The sequence below is a fragment of the Mercenaria mercenaria genome, chromosome 13, assembly GCF_021730395.1.
Source record: "Mercenaria mercenaria strain notata chromosome 13, MADL_Memer_1, whole genome shotgun sequence".
NCBI lineage: Eukaryota > Metazoa > Mollusca > Bivalvia > Venerida > Veneridae > Mercenaria > Mercenaria mercenaria.
The window spans coordinates 64,077,932-64,095,282 of record NC_069373.1 but is presented as its reverse complement, the minus strand read 5'-3'; the positions used below and the strand labels follow the sequence as shown (position 1 = coordinate 64,095,282).

Genomic DNA, 17,351 nt, shown 5'->3' with positions numbered 1-17,351 from the left:
CTCGCTAATTATCACAAGATAGTTTAATAATAATTGTTTAGAAGATATGTTCCAAACACTTTTTTCCATTTCAGGTTTCCGTAGATCAGAGTATATATGACTGTGACTGCAGCCACAGTTTATGCTACTGTCCATACAGCAACTCTGCCTCGTACTATAGATTACATCACTTGTTTGATCAAACGTTACGCACGTCTCAGACTGATTATTTCATGGTGGAATCAGGGGCAGCAACTCTCACAATTACACTAAACCAACAGATGCATATTAACAAAATCAAAGTGTACCCAATTATCAGTCACTACACAAAATTCAAGGTAAGTATTTCTCAGTTCTTAATATTAATCTAAATGTCACTAGGGGATACGTTAAATTTGTAATTCATTGGAATGTCTACCAAAGAAAGTTAAAAATTAATATGCTACTTGTTAAAAGTTGCTAAAATACAATATTGTATCCTTTTAGGTTTTTGAAGTGCATCTATTTAAAAATATAACAGAAAATAACATGAAATTGTTTGATTTTATATCAAAGTTGTGCGTTTACACATTTAATTTACATCGATAATAAACCACCAGTTTGAGACCCCAGCTGTAGCTCAAAAATAGCAAACCTCCAGTTTTGGGATTCTCAACTTATGTTATGTAAGACACTTCATTTTGTGGTCTACTTGACAGAGATTGATATTTCAAGTGAGGACATGATAATCCAGCATTTTGCACGTCCCTGTCCAACCTCTAAATGATCGATGTTTTACTCTATCAATTTGTTAAGGCAGTTTTAAAGATACAGTCACTTTGTATTATATTTTTTTATCTCAGGTGACGGCATACACTTCATCCAATGATCCAATAGAAGTAACCAGTAACTATGTTCTCCCAAGCTCAAGTGGGGTTCAAGGGGCCTATGTGGATCTTCCTGTGCGTCAAGATGCTGTGCGGGTTGTGTTTGAACTCAGTGGATCAGGATCTCAGTATTCGTACCCAGCTCTCAGTGAGATTGAAATTTTTGCGGAAGAAGCCAATGACCATCTGAGGTATACATAGAATTGTTAAGCCGAATGAGTGTGGTTATTTGTTATGATAATGTACTGCCTTAAAATGTATGTAAAGCAATAAAATTAAGGCATATCTTCCAGCAGTGTTGTTCATATATATAGTGTTAAGTTCGAGCAGTTGTGTGCAGTAAGTAGAATATTTGGGTTTATCACACTAATTGTAATATTGATTGGTGCAAATCTAGTTTTCATCCTAAAATAATTTAATTCAAGCTGATTTTTAAAAAAAATCAAAAAGTTATGATTAAGTTCAAGTTCAACACTTTTTCACCTGAATTAAATATTTCAAGCTCTTTTTCAACTATTATCTAATATTTAAAAAAAATAATTCAAAGGTGACATATTGTCATGTTTATCATAAGAAGATGTGCAGGCTGAACATGATCTATGCTAGTCACAAAGGGAGAATCAGAAAGAGCTTAAATCTGTTCTGTTGCTCTTGTAAATGTGTAGTAGAGATTGTACTTGAATAGTCCATCAATACCAGATATGTAATATCTTTTGTCATTTTTACAGGTACAAACATATTGGACTTGGTGGAGCGTCAACATGGATCTTTGCTGACAACAATGAGCAGTTCACATTCAGTGATATCTTTATCAAGGGAGATGCCCATCTTGGCTTCGTGCCAAATAATGGATATCAAGATTCAGCCACTATTTTTGCTGACAATGTTATTGGTGATAAAACTGGTGAGTTTTACATTTACTTTCTTATTGTTGGAATATTTGCTCCAAGTTCAATAGCAAGTAGTTCACACTGGCTATGAGATGTTGTTAATCCACTTGCTGGTAAATAATTGTACATTTATGCAAGTTTAAAAGAGAGGTTACACTGTGCGACTATGAACCCAGTGGTCATGAGTTTTGAACCCAAGCTCCTCTTGCTAAAAATAGTAACATTTAATAGGGAATCAATCCTACCGAAGTGACGAAAATCGGGATTGATCCCTCTACAGTAACTTGCAATATATACTGAATGAGATATACTATCGAATTAAAAAATGTGGTCTTCCGGCATGTGCACAGAGCATCTGACTTCAGATTTTTTGGAAGAGTACTATCTTTAAATTGATACAAACGCATATTAATTTTCTGGGCAAGCTGATGGACTGTAACGATTTCTGATTGAGGCATTGCCTTATTTCATATTATTATGACATTTACTTCAGGATATTTCCATGTTGGCTACAACCAAGATTTCACTGTAAACAACACAGATTATGATGTTCCCTTCAACACTCACGTGTATGAGAAGGGTCACATTACATATCCACCAAGAGACTTTTTCTACAAGACAAAACTTTATTCTTCTGGAAAGGTATTACATTTTAGTTATATTTTTGATCATAGCAACTAGACCATTACTTTCCGAATACAAATTTTGGCTTTTTTATTGTTTAAAAATTATTGCAGTGGCATTGTCATTTAAAATAAACACTTGTATTTTTTATACATATATAATCTTTTATCTTTATTAAAAGCTTATACCGAAAAATCATTTGGAAAAATATTTCTTGTCCAACAAAATGTCTTTAATAGAGTGCAATGAAAGTTATTTTATCACCACAAAATAGTACTTAAGTCATATGCATTTTGCTATGTAGTGTTAAATTGTCTATGACCTAAGGTAGTTCTGCACATTTGATAAACCGGAAGTGATGGTGTAACGTCATTTATCCGGAAAACGTAGAATAAAGCCTGGATTTGGCTACGGAAATGAAAATAATTTTATGATTTAATTGAAACCTATGAGTAAATATATACAATGGTACTGTTGCAGTATTTCTAAAGTCAAAACATATGACAGGTTAAAAAAATCCAAAAAATGTCTTAAAATTGCATAAAATGTTCGGTTCACTTTCAGTAACATGCAATATGCAATGGTCAAATTTCTCAAAAATAAGCATACGGACCTACTTATTTTATTTCACCATGTGTTTATTTACAACTGTGAGAAGTTTAATCAAACTCTACATTGTAGAATTTTTTCTATTCGCGAAAATGTTATGAAAGTTATGATTTTCCCATAGACTCCCAATATGAAATATTGCGTGAGGTCCAAATTTTTCAAATCAGTCTAGCAAAAAATCAAGCACATGACCCTATCTTGTTTATTTGCTGAATTTTCTAGGTATATTCTGAAGATTTGAAAAATCAGAGTTTAATCAAATTCTACATGGTAAAAAAAATTTTGATCCAAACATGCAGAACTACCTTAAATCTTCTATGAAATTACTGGATGTTTGATTGCAGATCTCTGGTATAGAAGACCTGTATGTGTTCAAGGAAGGTCTAGTCTCAGTTGATGCCAATGGTAGCTTAGCAACCACTCATACTGCAGCCACAGTGTCACTAAAGTCACTCCATGTTCAGGAGGCTGGTACATTTGAACTGTACTCTGATTCTCCACTCAATACCTTCACTATTGATGCTACAAATATTTCTGTAAGTTTTCTCACATAGCACTCCTTTCTTTACCCTTTTCCGTCAGTGTCCACAGAGGCATTGAAAAAAGTATATCGTTAAAGTTGAAGTTACAGGTTATCAATCATCGGCCATTTTATGTACTTATTCATGACATTATATGAGGCATTTTGATTTTAATACAAAATGATGACATACATGTAGTCACCAGTTACTTTAACCTTTAGCCTGCTAAATTTCTATAATAGACTGGTCCATAATTCAATTTTGGCAGTACTATTTGGGGTGTTCACTGAAAATTTACAGACAGAATAGCAAACAGTGCAAACCATTATCAGCCAGGATGGACGTGCAGGCTGATCTTGGTCTGCACTGGTTGCAAAGGCAGAATCATTTGCCGCCAGCAGGCTAACTGTTAGGAGACTATGCGGCAACCAGAAAAATTTAATATTGTGGAATTCAAATCTTTAGTATCAGTTATTAGTCACATCTGGCATATTCGAGCAAGTTGATTATTTTTGCTCAGATAACTTTGTTTTTATTATACTAACCAGGAGCCAGGTATTGAATTAACATCAGCACAGAGATATACACTGTACACTAACATAAATATACACAAATAAGCAAAATGTTCTGTTGATCTAAAGAAATTCATTTTACGTATTTTATAGATATATGGAGGTGGCCATTTCAAAGTGAATACTGGCTTGAACATGACAGTACATCACCTGCTGGCTGTGTACTCAGGTGGTAAAGTAGATCTGAGTGGATCAGGATTCAGGCCTAACACCGGACTAGAAGGCCCTGGAGCTGGCATAGGTAATTCCCAGTTTTATTGATTTTATGGATTTTAAAACTTTAAAAATATGCTTTCTTGAAATTGATTTTGATGATTTTCAAGCATATCATGTCAAGAAGAGCTGTATTAAATATTGTATTGTATTATGTAAGAAATGTAGAATACTAGAGTTACACTTCCCTTTGAAGAATTTTGGAGCATTTGATGTTAAGTCGTAGGTTAACCCTTACCCTACTTAATTTCTATAATAAACTTGTCCATCTTCCAATTTGGGCAGTACCATTAGCTGTTAAAAGGTGTGCTTACCAAAAAGATACTGACTGAGTAGCAAACAGGGATGTGCAGGCTGATCATGATCTACACTGGTTGCAGAGGCAAAATCAATTATGTCCAGTATGATAAGGGTTAACCATTTAAATTGTGAGTAAAGCATTTGTAAATTGCTGCAGTTTTAAACTGATAAAGTTACTTCATTAAAGGATCAACCTCTGGTGGTAGTGGCGGAGGTCATGGTGGCAGTGGAGGACGGGGTTCAAGCCTCAGACCTGTAGGTACCGGTTACGACTCTCTCTACAGCCCGGGTAAAGAAGGATCAGCTGGTGGATATGGTCTCTACTATGGTATGGTGTTAGAAACATTCTAAGTTTAAATGGAGCAGTTTGTCAAGTTTTCTTTTAATTGGTTGAGATTTTTATAGCTGTTGCCACATAGTCTATATGTTAACTTAATTTACAGGTTTTCTTTAAAAATAACCCAGACAAATATGTTCTGGTGTGTACAAAAGTTTACAATGGTTAATGTTGGATATTGTTGTTATATTTTCTATGTTCTTCATAGTTTATAAACAAAATATGTTTCCTATCTTATTTCTATTTCTGAATATTTCACTTTTCAGGTGACCTCTATTTTGGAGATGAAGCACATGGAAACCAAGTGATACATAAAACATTAGGTGGTGTTGGCGGAGGTTATCTCACTGTTAACAGCAGACATGTTGACATTGATGGTCTTGTTGCAGCTAACGGCATGGATCCTGATTCCAGATTTGACCAAGGAGCCGGTACATGCCACACTTTATTACATTTCTATTTAAATTTGCTGAAAAAATAATGCAATTGTATCAAGACAAATTTGGACAGTACCATTAACAGTTAAAAGTGGTGCATACCAAAAAGTTATTGACTGAATGGCGAACAGTGCAGACCATGATCAGACTGCACGGATGTGCAGGCTGATCTTGGTCTGCACTGTTCGCAAAGGCAGAATCACTTGCTGCCAGCAGGCTGAGGGTTAAGTTTTGTATATTTGAAACTGCTGGACTTATTGCTTTCAAATACTTAGTCCTGCCTGGGAAGTTTGTAACAACTGGTTACAAGGCTTTAATCACTCTAGCATACATTTTGTCAAAATAATGCACCTTTCAATATAGATGTTTTAGTGGAAGTTTTGCATGTAAGCAAATTTCTCAGAAACTACTGTAGTAAATTCTTTCAGACTCCAATTAATGAGTAGTCAAAAAAGTAAGAGTTATTTAATTGTCATCATAGAAAATATTGTGATTGTAACCTGATCATTTATAATTAAATTTTAATGACTTTATGTCTGCTTCGACTAGGTGGTGGTGCTGGTGGGTCAGTCTGGATTGTATGTGAGGAAATTGTTGGACATGGAACAATTACTGCTAATGGTGGTAATGGAGGTGGAGCTGTCAATCAGGCAGGTGGGGGTGGAGCTGGTGGCCGAATCTCTGTCCAGTGTGATAATGTGAACAAGTTTAATATCACCATGCAAGCCTATGGAGGTAATTTTTCTTGATCTGCTACACATTTAGAGTATAATTGCATAGAGTCTCAGTACCTGAAAAAAATAAACATCACCATGTAGTTAGTCGGTGTTTTATATATCATCCTGACTTTAACCTGCCAGAAATATTGCCTAAAATACGACTGAACATTTTTACTGATCAAAGTGTGGACATATGGATTGATTTAATTTGCTCACTGTTTTTTATAAACTTAACTAAATAAGCAAACTTGTACAAACTAAAAAGTATTTGTAGCCACTATCAGTCCACTGTGAACATTACTTTGTTATATTTTTAACTTGACAGTATACCCTAATAAAGAAAAGCTTAGAACTTCGGAAGAAATTTTCAGATTTTTTTTTCAGCATATTTATCTGTCATCTCGAGGGCTGAGCGCGAAACTATTGTATCTTGTTCTTTATTCATATACAGTTACAATAGTTTCGCGCTCAGCCCACGATCTGTTTACAATTAGGTGTGAGTAACAGTGAAACTGGTGGTGCAGGAACAATGTACCTCGAATCCACCCACAGCAATGGTACTCTCAATGTCCAGAAGCTTACAGTAGACAATAACGGACATGCCTACCCACATGCCACTTCCTACAGTCAAGGTGACTTAAGAAATCTTTTGGATGGAGAATATTCAAACATCAGTTTCTCTGGTGGTGTTACTTGGATCTATCATGATAGCTTCACGTACAAGTTCAAGGAGCTAGATGTGCGTGGCAATGCACATGTTGCCATCCTCAGTGATACTGAAAATGAAAATATTGATCTACGTGTGGACTTCCTGTGGGGAGATAGATCTGGTGTATTGCATGCTGGGAAGAATCAGACATTTGGGCTCAGTGAGGTTGATGTGTACCTTCCTGCCAATCTTGCTGCATACAGGTAAACTATTAACCCTTACCCTGCTAAATTTCTATAATGAACTTGTCCATCTTTCAATTTGGACAGTACCAATTTAACTGCTAAAAGGGGTGCTTACCAAAAAGGTACTGACTGAATGGGAACGGTGCAGATCTTGATCAGACTGCATGGATGTGCAGGTCGATCTTGATCTACACTGGTTGCAAAGGTGGAATCAGTTGTGTACAGCATAATAAGGGTTAACAGTTTGAATAGTTTTATCTTGGACAAGAAGCACTACACTTCACTTTGCCCAACTTAAGAAAATTTGTTTGTCAGTGTGCTCAGATGGTAGAGCACCAGTATATTGCACTTGAAAATTTAGGATTCTAACATGGTTTATTGACTGAAGACTGAGGCGTTACATAGTACATGTATGTTAAGCTGCAACTCTTTGTTTTAAATAACAGTATAAACGTTTTTGTGTAAATCATCTTTAGAGCTAACATTTTTCGTTTTAGAGATAAATCTTTGGATTATTCACAAATATTTTTTCTATAAATTCAGTTGGAAAAAGCTATGAATGAGTGTCCTAACTGGGGTTATGCATTCTATGTTGTTCATTAAGGTAACCATAAAATATATTTAGCCTTACAGGTGAGATGTAAGAAAATAATACATATATTTAAACAGGCACAGTAGAATAGAAGTGCCAGCCAAGATGACACTGCGTGAAGTATGGTCAGAAATTAATGGTACTATAGAAGGCATGGATGTAATTGCTGTCGAGAATGAAGGAGAGCTTTACATCTGGTCCTATGCTAACTCTGATGGATATGAGGAAGGTCAGCTCGTAGCTACAAATATCTCCATACGTGCTGGTGGAAAGTTTGAGCCCTTAACTGCGGTGACCCAAATGAAGTTGAATGTGACCAGACTTGTGATTAATGGAAATGGTTATCTAAGGACAAATAACCTGAAGCTTGGGGCCACCAATGTGACCATAGATCTTTCAGGTAACTTAACAGGGGAATATTATCTACAATGTTGTAAAATGGTTTCACAAAAATATTTTTCTTATCTGTGTGTATTAAACTCTTGTATCAAGTAGATATTTAACTTTTGAAGAAAAGATATTTGATGGATATAAAGGAAAATGTTGAATTTACATTAGACTTTTAGACTGAATATAATATTTTTGTCTTTGAAATGTTAAACTTTAATTAAGAAATAATAAATCTGTTCCTATATTTTATCAGTTAATAAAATATGGGCAGGAGTTTGGATGCGTAATAATTAAATCACGAGTGCGTAGCACGAGTGATTTAATTATTCGCATCCAAACGACTGCCCATGTTTTATTAATTGATAAAATTATTGGAACATATTTACTATTTCAATTCTAACAACGCAAATAATTCGCATTTTACAGTACTATATTTTCAGCGTAATACATCATTCGGGTCATATGCTGTTACAATTTACCCCCTATGGTTAGAAAGAGTTGCATATATAGCCAATGGAACGTATAGATATTTGTTTCTTTGTATCAGAATTTTGAGAAGTATTTATAATTTAGTAATCTAACAGCTCGCAAACTAATTATGAAGAGAATCATCAAATTAGGCGAGTTGACCCTGTGTTACAAGTTACGAGCTTAACTTTATATGACGTCACATCATTATGACGTCATACTTTATGTCATACATTTATGACGTCACCGCTGAATCTTTATTAAGCTAATTGAATTCGCTTGTAGAGATCGAAACGTGTTTTACTGTCTTACACATAAGTTAGTTTGACATTTTATCATATTTATGTTTTTGAGATGCTGTTTTCAACCGTTTGGCCCTGAAATAATTTGTATGTAATGGAACTGAAGTAGAATATCTTATGCCACAATCATAGGGGGTGAAATGTAACAGCCAACCATATTTTATCGTAGATTCATGTATAGGCGATTTTGCTATATGTTTATATAGCAATTGCTGCAGATCGTGTTAGAATATATAACTAAAGCAAATGACAAAGATATATTAGTTGTAAGATTCATTTAACTCAGAAGTAATATTATTGTTTTAAACAAGTTTTTATGAGTTATTTTATTTTTGTCAGGTGACTTCCATGCGGATTTCACTGGCTATTCAGGAGGTACAGGTCCAGGTGCTGGTAGAAGTGCCAATGATTATGAAGGTGGAGGGTCAGGTGGAGGTCATGGAGGTCGCGGGGGACGATGTAAATCTGGATTATTCTCTGCCTATGCCTACGACTCTATCTACACACCAGCTGAAAAAGGAAGTGCTGGAGGTAACTCTCCTACTGGGGAAGGTGGAAGAGGTGGAGGTAAGGAAAATAACTAATGTTCACGGGAATATGTGATAAATTCTTTTCCTTTAAGTCTGCTATATTAAATTAGAATCTTCTTTTATATTGCCATGATAAGAGAAGGGAAACAGTAATTGTCAAAAAGTTTTATCTGAGAGAGCATAATATTTTTAAGATAATCATTTATTCTCATAAGTGGGAACTGTTAGTAATCCACCATATTTTGTGAGATATCTGTTTGAAGGAAAATCATGTATTTGTACTTGTACTTTGTATTTTACAGGCATAATTTATCTGTATGTGGAAGATGAACTGAGAGTTGAAGGTCGTTTACATAGCAACGGTGAAAAGGGCAGTGATAGTAAGGCTGGAGGCGGTGCTGGGGGTTCTCTTTACATCTCTGTAAACCATCTTGATGGAACAGGATCTATTGAAGCAACTGGTGGTGCAGGTAATTCTAGCAATATTTAAATTGAATTCATTTTTCTGTTGAAATATGGTTTGTTATGAATTTGTTATTTGGGATATCAAAACCTGGAAAAAATACAGTGTAATAAAAAACTAGTCTGTAATGTGAAAGATGATTTAAATAAAATTGTAGGCCTTTTGCAGCTAGACTTCCATGATTTCTCTGTTTGGTATTCAGTAAATGTTTTGTTAACACCTAAATAACCTTTGTGTATAAATTTCATATGATCAAAATTTGATAAGAACATATTATTTTGTATGATTAAAATTTAGTAAGAAATCTTTTGTCCGTTGTAAAAATGTGACATTTCATGATTACAGGTAATGTTGAATGAAGACTTCAATAAAGTGCAAATTTATACCATATTGTGTTTTTTTTATGTACAGGTGGCTCCAACAGTGGTGGAGGAGGTGGTGGTAGAATTGCCATTTACCACACAGACCAGAACCACTTCACCGGGGAATACCTCATACATGGTGGGTGGGGTACATACCAGTATGGCGGAGCTGGAACTGTGTATATTGAGTCTCACTATGTAACTCCACACTACCGACACCTCAGAACAGACAATGGCGGCTATACCTCCAGCAACCGAATCTATGAGGTTGAACGTCTGAATCTGACTGGAAATTATTTTTCGACAACTAATGCTCTAGAACTGACGTTCCACACCCACAGTGGTATTAACATCACAACAGATGCCCTACCACATGCAATCCATCATTATTCCTCAGGACACTATGATTATTACTCTCCCGTGTATTCTCTGAGCTACCTGTTCAGTGATTCTAAAGCCAATGTGAACTATTTCTACATGGCGGCAGCAACAACAGCTACACTGACTATCGACCTACCGTATGAGACATACGTAGAGTACCTACACGTGTACCCATTCTGTAGCCAGTCATATAGTGCAAAGTAGGTATTCTTTATCTATCTCCATTGATAATATTCAGCCTGTTATTATGTATGATAAGAGAAATATCAGAGTGGCCAAGAACCAAAAATGAGAAAATATGGGGGGCATGTCCTTACCTTATACCATCTATGTTTGCCTATCTTACCCTGCTAAATTTCTATAATGAAGTTGTCCATCTTTAAATTTGGACAGTACCCATACCTGTTTAAAGGGGTGCTTACCAAAAAGACACTGACTGAATGGCGAACAGTGCAGATCTTGATCAGACTGCATGGATGTGCAGGCTGATCTTGATCTACAATGGTCGCAAAGGCAGAATCAGTCATGTCCAGCATGATAAGGGTTAAGATTTAACATTAACAGATGGGGTAAAATTCAGAATGGTATAATTTTCTGTAAATATTCATAATCAGTTGACAAAAGTAAAACATTCATGAATATTTGTCACCATAAAGCTGTTTTATGCCTTTATATGTAACCAGCTAAGAAGTCCTCATGTCAAGAAGAGGTGGTATATCTTGAAACAAAACTAATGCATAAAGTAGTAGCAATTACAGTACAACAAAAATGGGATGTTTTATTTCAGTGGTAATAACTATGGAAGTCTTGTGACCTATTATGCTGCTGAGAGTTCCCTAGCTGGTGGATCTCCGACCAATCTGACCGGAGGCTACGTCACCACTGACTACTGCCAGACACAAACAGTTGCTGACCAGTATGGTATCGTTGAAATACGGGACAATGTTGATCAGGTAATAATATCATAAGATTGACCAGTCATTGGCTTTATATTAAAAAACAAATGGAATACCAGGGTTATTTCATCTTTCACTATTTGAAAAATTACCTGTTTTGACCAGTTAACTGGAAATGACATATCTGTTTTTAATTACGAATAATTCATTAATTAATTCTGCTTCATAATACATCTTACTTATAATATTTCTTTTTCCACAATACAGATCACCATATATCTAAAGGCAACAGGTAGTTATGTAGCTCTAAGTGAGTTAGAGATCTATGTACGAGAAGACCCTGCTGCTACAACACAAACCCCATATTCTAATGAAAATGGAACTGGCTACATTCTTCCAGAAGGAACTGGTACAAATTTTGAATTTGACAAGGTATAAAACCTTTGCTTTTTATTTATTTTAATTGTTAGCTCACCTGAGCAATGCTCAGGTGAGTTTTTGTGATCGCTCGATGTCCGGCGTCCATCTGTATTTTTCAACTGATCTTTATGAAATTTGGTCAGAATGATTACCTTAATGAAATCTAGGCCGAGTTCGAAAATGGGTTATCTGGGGTCAAAAACTAGGTCACTGGGTCAGATCAAAGAAAAACCTTGTGTATGCGATAGAGGCTGTATTTTTCAATACGTCTTCATGAATTTTGGTCATAATGGTAACCTTGATGAAATCTAGGCCGAGTATGAAACTGGGTCATCTGAGGTCAAAAACTAGGTCACTAGGTCAAATCAAAGAAAAACCTAGTGTATGCGATAGAGGCTGTATTTTTCAATTAGTCTTCATGAATTTTGGTCAGAAATGATTGCCTTGATTAAATCTAGGCTGAGTTTGAAAATGGGTTGTCTAGGGTCAAAAACTAGGTCACTAGGTCAAATCAAAGAAAAACCTTGTGTACGCGATAGAAGCTGTATTTTTTAATAGATCTTCATGAAATTTGGTCAGAATGATTGCATTGATGAAATCTAGGCCAAATTTGAATATGGTTTATCTGGGGTCAAAAAGTAGGTCATTAGGTCAAATCAAATTAAAACTTTGTGTATGCAATATAGAGGCTATTTTTTCAATGGATCTTCATGAAATTAAGTCAGAATGATTGTCTTGATGAAATCTAGGTCAAGTTCGAATATGGGTCTTCTTGGATTAAAAAGTAGGTCACTAGGTCAAATCAAAGGAAAACCTTGTGTATGCAATAGAGGCTGTATTTTTCAATTGATCTTCATAAAATTTGGTCAGAATGATTGCCTTGATGAAATCTAGATTGATTTGATTATGTTTTATCTGGGGTCAAAAAGTAGGTCACTAGGTTAAATCAAAGAAAAACCTTGTGTATGCAATAAAGGCTGTATTTTTCAATTAATCTTCATGAATTTTGGTCAGAATGATTACATTGATGATATCTAGGCCGAGTTCAATAATGGGTCATCTTGGGTCACTAGGTTAAATCAAAGAAAAACCTTGTGTATGCAATAGAGGCTGTATTTTTCAATTGATCTTCCTGAAATTAAGTCAGAATGATAACCTGAATGAAATTTAGGCCGAGTTTGAAAATTGGTCATCTGGGGTCAAAAACTAGGTCACTAGGTCAAATCAAAGAAAAACCTTGTGTATGCGATAGAGGATGTATTTTTCAATTGATCTTCATGAAATTTGGTCAGAATGATAGCCTTGATGAAATCTAGGTCAAGTTCGAATATGGATCATCTTGGGTCAAAAACTAGGTCACTAGGTCAAATCAAAGAAAATACTTGTTTATACTCAAGGTTTTTGCTCCAATTTTAATGATATCACTAGGGCAAACATGTTTACACTGTTATGGTGTGTTATGGCGTGTTTTTCAGGTGAGCGACCTAGGGCCATCTTGGCCCTCTTGTTTTTGTCTTGTCATTTTGTCTATCCATCCATCCCCAAGTAGACATTTTGGTATCTGATCAATTATTAAAGAATGCTTTGGCAGTGGTCAACTTCATATGATTGTCAGTGGTTAGTAGATGACACCTATTGTTTTGGGGATAAGTAGGTCAAGGTCACAATGTCAGTTAGACCGAAAATTCCAATAAATAGATTGAAAATGTTTGGCTGAGGACTGTTGAATTCCATAGGATAGTTACCAGTGGTCAATAGATGATTCTTCTTATTTTGGGGTCAGTAGATCAAAGGTCAATGTTACAGAGACCTTGAGACTAAAACTGGTTTAACATCTATTCCTGGAGAATGCTTTGACCTTTGACTGTAAAACTTACTAGCATGATTGCCAGTGGTCATTGCATACCAATTAACTCTTGACAGACAATCATGGGCGATGAGAGTGGGAGCATATATTATATGCTTTACAAACAGTTCTTGTTACTAAATGATTCAGTCACTGAGAAAAGCTTTATGTGTATATGAAAGCAGACTTGGGGAAAATACTGAAATTAACTTTTATCACAGAAAAGCAGTTATCGAAAACCAAAACATTAGAACATCTCAAACAATATTAGGCTAGAGAAATTATTCAGTTTTAGAGGTTTTCAGTTTAAGCAAGAGGACAGGATAGAGTTTGGTAGTTGGTTAGGATTGGCAATTTCTACAGGGATTCTGGTATTGAATGAATCTGCTATGTAATTGTTGTTTGTATTTTTACTTATCTTTGGTACTGGTAACCCATATAGACGGCTTCTCTAGTAGACTGTTTGTAATTTTTAGTTGGAGGATAATAGAAAATACAGAAGACACTCCAGTTTTGGAAGCTTATCCCTGTGTTAGTAAGTTTAGTTTGGGGATTTGGGAACAAACTCACTACCCCTAGTTTCATAATCAGACTGTGTTACCACTGGACCGGTGTATCTGCTCTTTTCCTATGTCATTTGAAAAACACCATTTCATATACATTTTCCAGCTTGACATTTTGGGGGGAGCCTCACTTAACTTAGATGGTGTCAACATGAACCTGACAGCTCATGAGGTAGAAGGTGACGATACAGGTAGAGTTACCCTGAGACGTACACAGACGTATGAGAACACAGAGAGCCGAGTGCTTCAGACATTCGGTGTTCTGTCTCAGAGAGAATCTCATGTTAATCTTCCCCCAGAACTTGACTGCCGTGGAATTGACATGTATATCAAAGGTTTGTCAGCCACATTATTTTCGATGTTTTTTTAGCTCACCTGTCACAAAGTGACAAGGTGAGCTTTTGTGATCGCGCGGTGTCCGTCGTTCGTCCGTAAACTTTTGCTTGTGACCATTCTAGAGGTCACATTTTTTGTGGGATCTTTATGAAAGTTGATATCTAGGTCAAGTTCGAAACTGGGTCACGTGCCATCAAAAACTAGGTCAGTAGGTCTAATAACTAGGTCACTAGGTCAAATAATAGAAAAACCTTGTGACCTCTCTAAAGGCCATATTTTTCATGGGATCTGTATGAAAGTTGGTCTGAATGTTCATCTTGATGATATCTAGGTCAAGTTCGAAACTGGGTCACGTGCGGTCAAAAACTAGGTCAGTAGGTCTAAAAATAGAAAAACCTTGTGACCTCTCTAGAGGCCATATATTTTATGAGATCTTCATGAAAATTGGTCAGAATGTTCACCTTGATGATATCTAGGTCAAGTTCGAAACTGAGTCACATGCCATCAAAAACTAGGTCAGTAGGTCTAAAAATAGAAAAACCTTGTGACCTCTCTAGAGGCCACAAGATCTTCATGAAAATTGGTCAGAAAGTTCATCTTGATGATATCTAGGTCAAGTTCAAAACTGGGTCACGTGCCATCAAAAACTAGGTCAGTAGGTCAAATAATAGAAAAACCTTGTGACCTCTCTAAAGGCCATATTTTTCATGGGATCTGTGTGAAAGTTGATCTGAATGTTCATCTTGATGATATCTAGGACAAGTTCGAAACTGGGTCACGTGCGATCAAAAACTAGGTCAGTAGGTCTAAAAATAGAAAAACCTTGTGACCTCTCTAGAGGCCATATATTTCATGAGATCTTCATGAAAAATAGTCAGAATGTTCATCTTGATGATATCTAGGTCAAATTCGAAAGTGGGTCACGTGCCATCAAAAACTAGGTCAGTAGGTCAAATAATAGAAAAACCTTGTGACCTCTCTATAGGCCATATTTTTCATGGGATCTGTATGAAAGTTGGTCTGAATGTTCATCTTGATGATATCTAGATCAAGTTCGAAAGTGGGTCACGTGCCTTAAAAAACTAGGTCAGTAGGTCAAATAATAGTAAAACCTTGTGACCTCTCTAAAGGCCATATTTTTCATGGGAACTGTATGAAAGTTGGTCTGAATGTTCATCTTGATGATATTTAGATCAAGTTCGAAAGTGGGTCACGTGCCTTAAAAAACTAGGTCAGTAGGTCAAATAATAGAAAAACCTTGTGACCTCTCTAAAGGCCATATTTTTCATGGGATCTGTATGAAAGTTGGTCTGAATGTTCATCTTGATGATATCTAGGTCAAGTTCGAAACAGGGTCATGTGCGGTCAAAAAATAGGTCAGTAGGTCTAAAAATAGAAAAACCTTGTGACCTCTCTAGAGGCCATACTTGTGAATGGATCTCCATAAAAATTGGTCAGAATGTTCATCTTGATGATATCTAGGTCAAATTCGAAAGTGGGTCACATGCCCTCAAAAAAAAGGTCAGTAGGTCAAATGATGAAAAAACGTTGTGACCTCTCTTAGAGGCCATATTTTTCATGGGATCTGTATGAAAGTTGGTCTGAATGTTTATCTTGATGATATATAGATCAAGTTTGAAACTGGGTCAACTGCAATCAAAAACTAGGTCAGTAGGTCTTGAAATAGTAAAACCTTGTGACCTCTCTAGAGGCCATACCCTTGGATGGATCTTCATGAAAATTGGTCAGAATGTTCACCTTGATGATATCTAGGTCATTTTTGAAACTGGGTCACGTGCTTTAAAAAACTAGGTCAGTAGGTCAAATAATAAAAAAACCTTGTGACCTCTCTAGAGGCCATACTTTTTATGGGATCTGTATGAAAGTTGGTCTGAATGTTCATCTTGATGATATCTAGGTCAAGTTTGAACTGGGTCAACTTTGGTCAAAAACTAGGTCAGTAGGTCTAAAATTAGAAAAATCTTTTGACCTCTCTAGAGGCCATATTTTTCAATGGATCTTCATGAAAATTGATCTGAATGTTCACCTTGATGTTATCTAGATCAATTTCGAAACTTGGTCACGTGTGGTCAAAAACTAGGCCAGTAGATATAAAAATAGAAAAACCTTGTGACCTCTCTAGAGGCCATATTTTTCATGAGATCTTCATGAAAATTAGTGAGAATGTTCACCTTGATGATATCTAGGTAAAGTTCAAAACAGGGTTACGTACCTTTGAAAACTAGGTCAATAGGTCAAATAACAGAAAAACCTTGTGACCTCTCTAGAGACCATATTTTTCAATGAATCTTCATGAAAATTGGTCAGAATTTTTATCTTGATAATATCTAGGTCAAGTTCAAAACTGGGTCACATGAGCTCAAAAACTAGGTCACTATGTCAAATAATAGAAAAAACGACGTCATACTCAAAACTGGGTCATGTGGGAAGAGGTGAGCGATTCAGGACCATCATGGTCCTCTTGTTTAAATATTTTTCCATGGAGAATATTTTCTGTAAATTTTATTATCTTTAACACGTAGTTCTGTTTGTTTATGATATTTTTGTGTACATTTAATTGCTAAACCTACATCTGCATTATTTAAAACATGTCTTACAGATTGTCTAAAGTAGATTCAGAGGTATTAAAAATCATTGTGCTTTTAACCCTTACCCTGCTAAATTTCTATAATGGACTGGTCCATCTTTCAATTTGGACAGTACCATTTATCATTTGAAGGAGTGTTTACTGAAAATTTACAGACTGAATAGCGAACAGTGCAGACCATGATCAGACTGCACGGATGTGCAGGCTGATCTTGGTCTGCACTGGTCGCAAAG

The 17,351-nt window shown here is 35.8% G+C and overlaps 1 protein-coding gene across 1 annotated transcript in view; it reads left to right on the top strand.

Annotated features, from left to right (window-relative positions):
• The window catches only part of LOC128547776 (uncharacterized), a 143,623-nt gene that overhangs the window by 29,710 nt on the left and 96,562 nt on the right, over positions 1-17,351 (top strand). Inside the window, exons 32-48 of the mRNA XM_053520948.1 lie at positions 75-317; positions 822-1,036; positions 1,574-1,749; positions 2,229-2,377; positions 3,313-3,504; positions 4,155-4,302; positions 4,762-4,902; positions 5,178-5,342; positions 5,898-6,083; positions 6,562-6,979; positions 7,631-7,953; positions 9,053-9,280; positions 9,546-9,727; positions 10,129-10,649; positions 11,237-11,402; positions 11,613-11,777; positions 14,281-14,509. Coding sequence (XP_053376923.1) covers positions 75-317; positions 822-1,036; positions 1,574-1,749; positions 2,229-2,377; positions 3,313-3,504; positions 4,155-4,302; positions 4,762-4,902; positions 5,178-5,342; positions 5,898-6,083; positions 6,562-6,979; positions 7,631-7,953; positions 9,053-9,280; positions 9,546-9,727; positions 10,129-10,649; positions 11,237-11,402; positions 11,613-11,777; positions 14,281-14,509 — 3,847 coding nt within the window. The remainder of the gene's footprint in view (positions 1-74; positions 318-821; positions 1,037-1,573; positions 1,750-2,228; positions 2,378-3,312; positions 3,505-4,154; positions 4,303-4,761; positions 4,903-5,177; positions 5,343-5,897; positions 6,084-6,561; positions 6,980-7,630; positions 7,954-9,052; positions 9,281-9,545; positions 9,728-10,128; positions 10,650-11,236; positions 11,403-11,612; positions 11,778-14,280; positions 14,510-17,351) is intronic.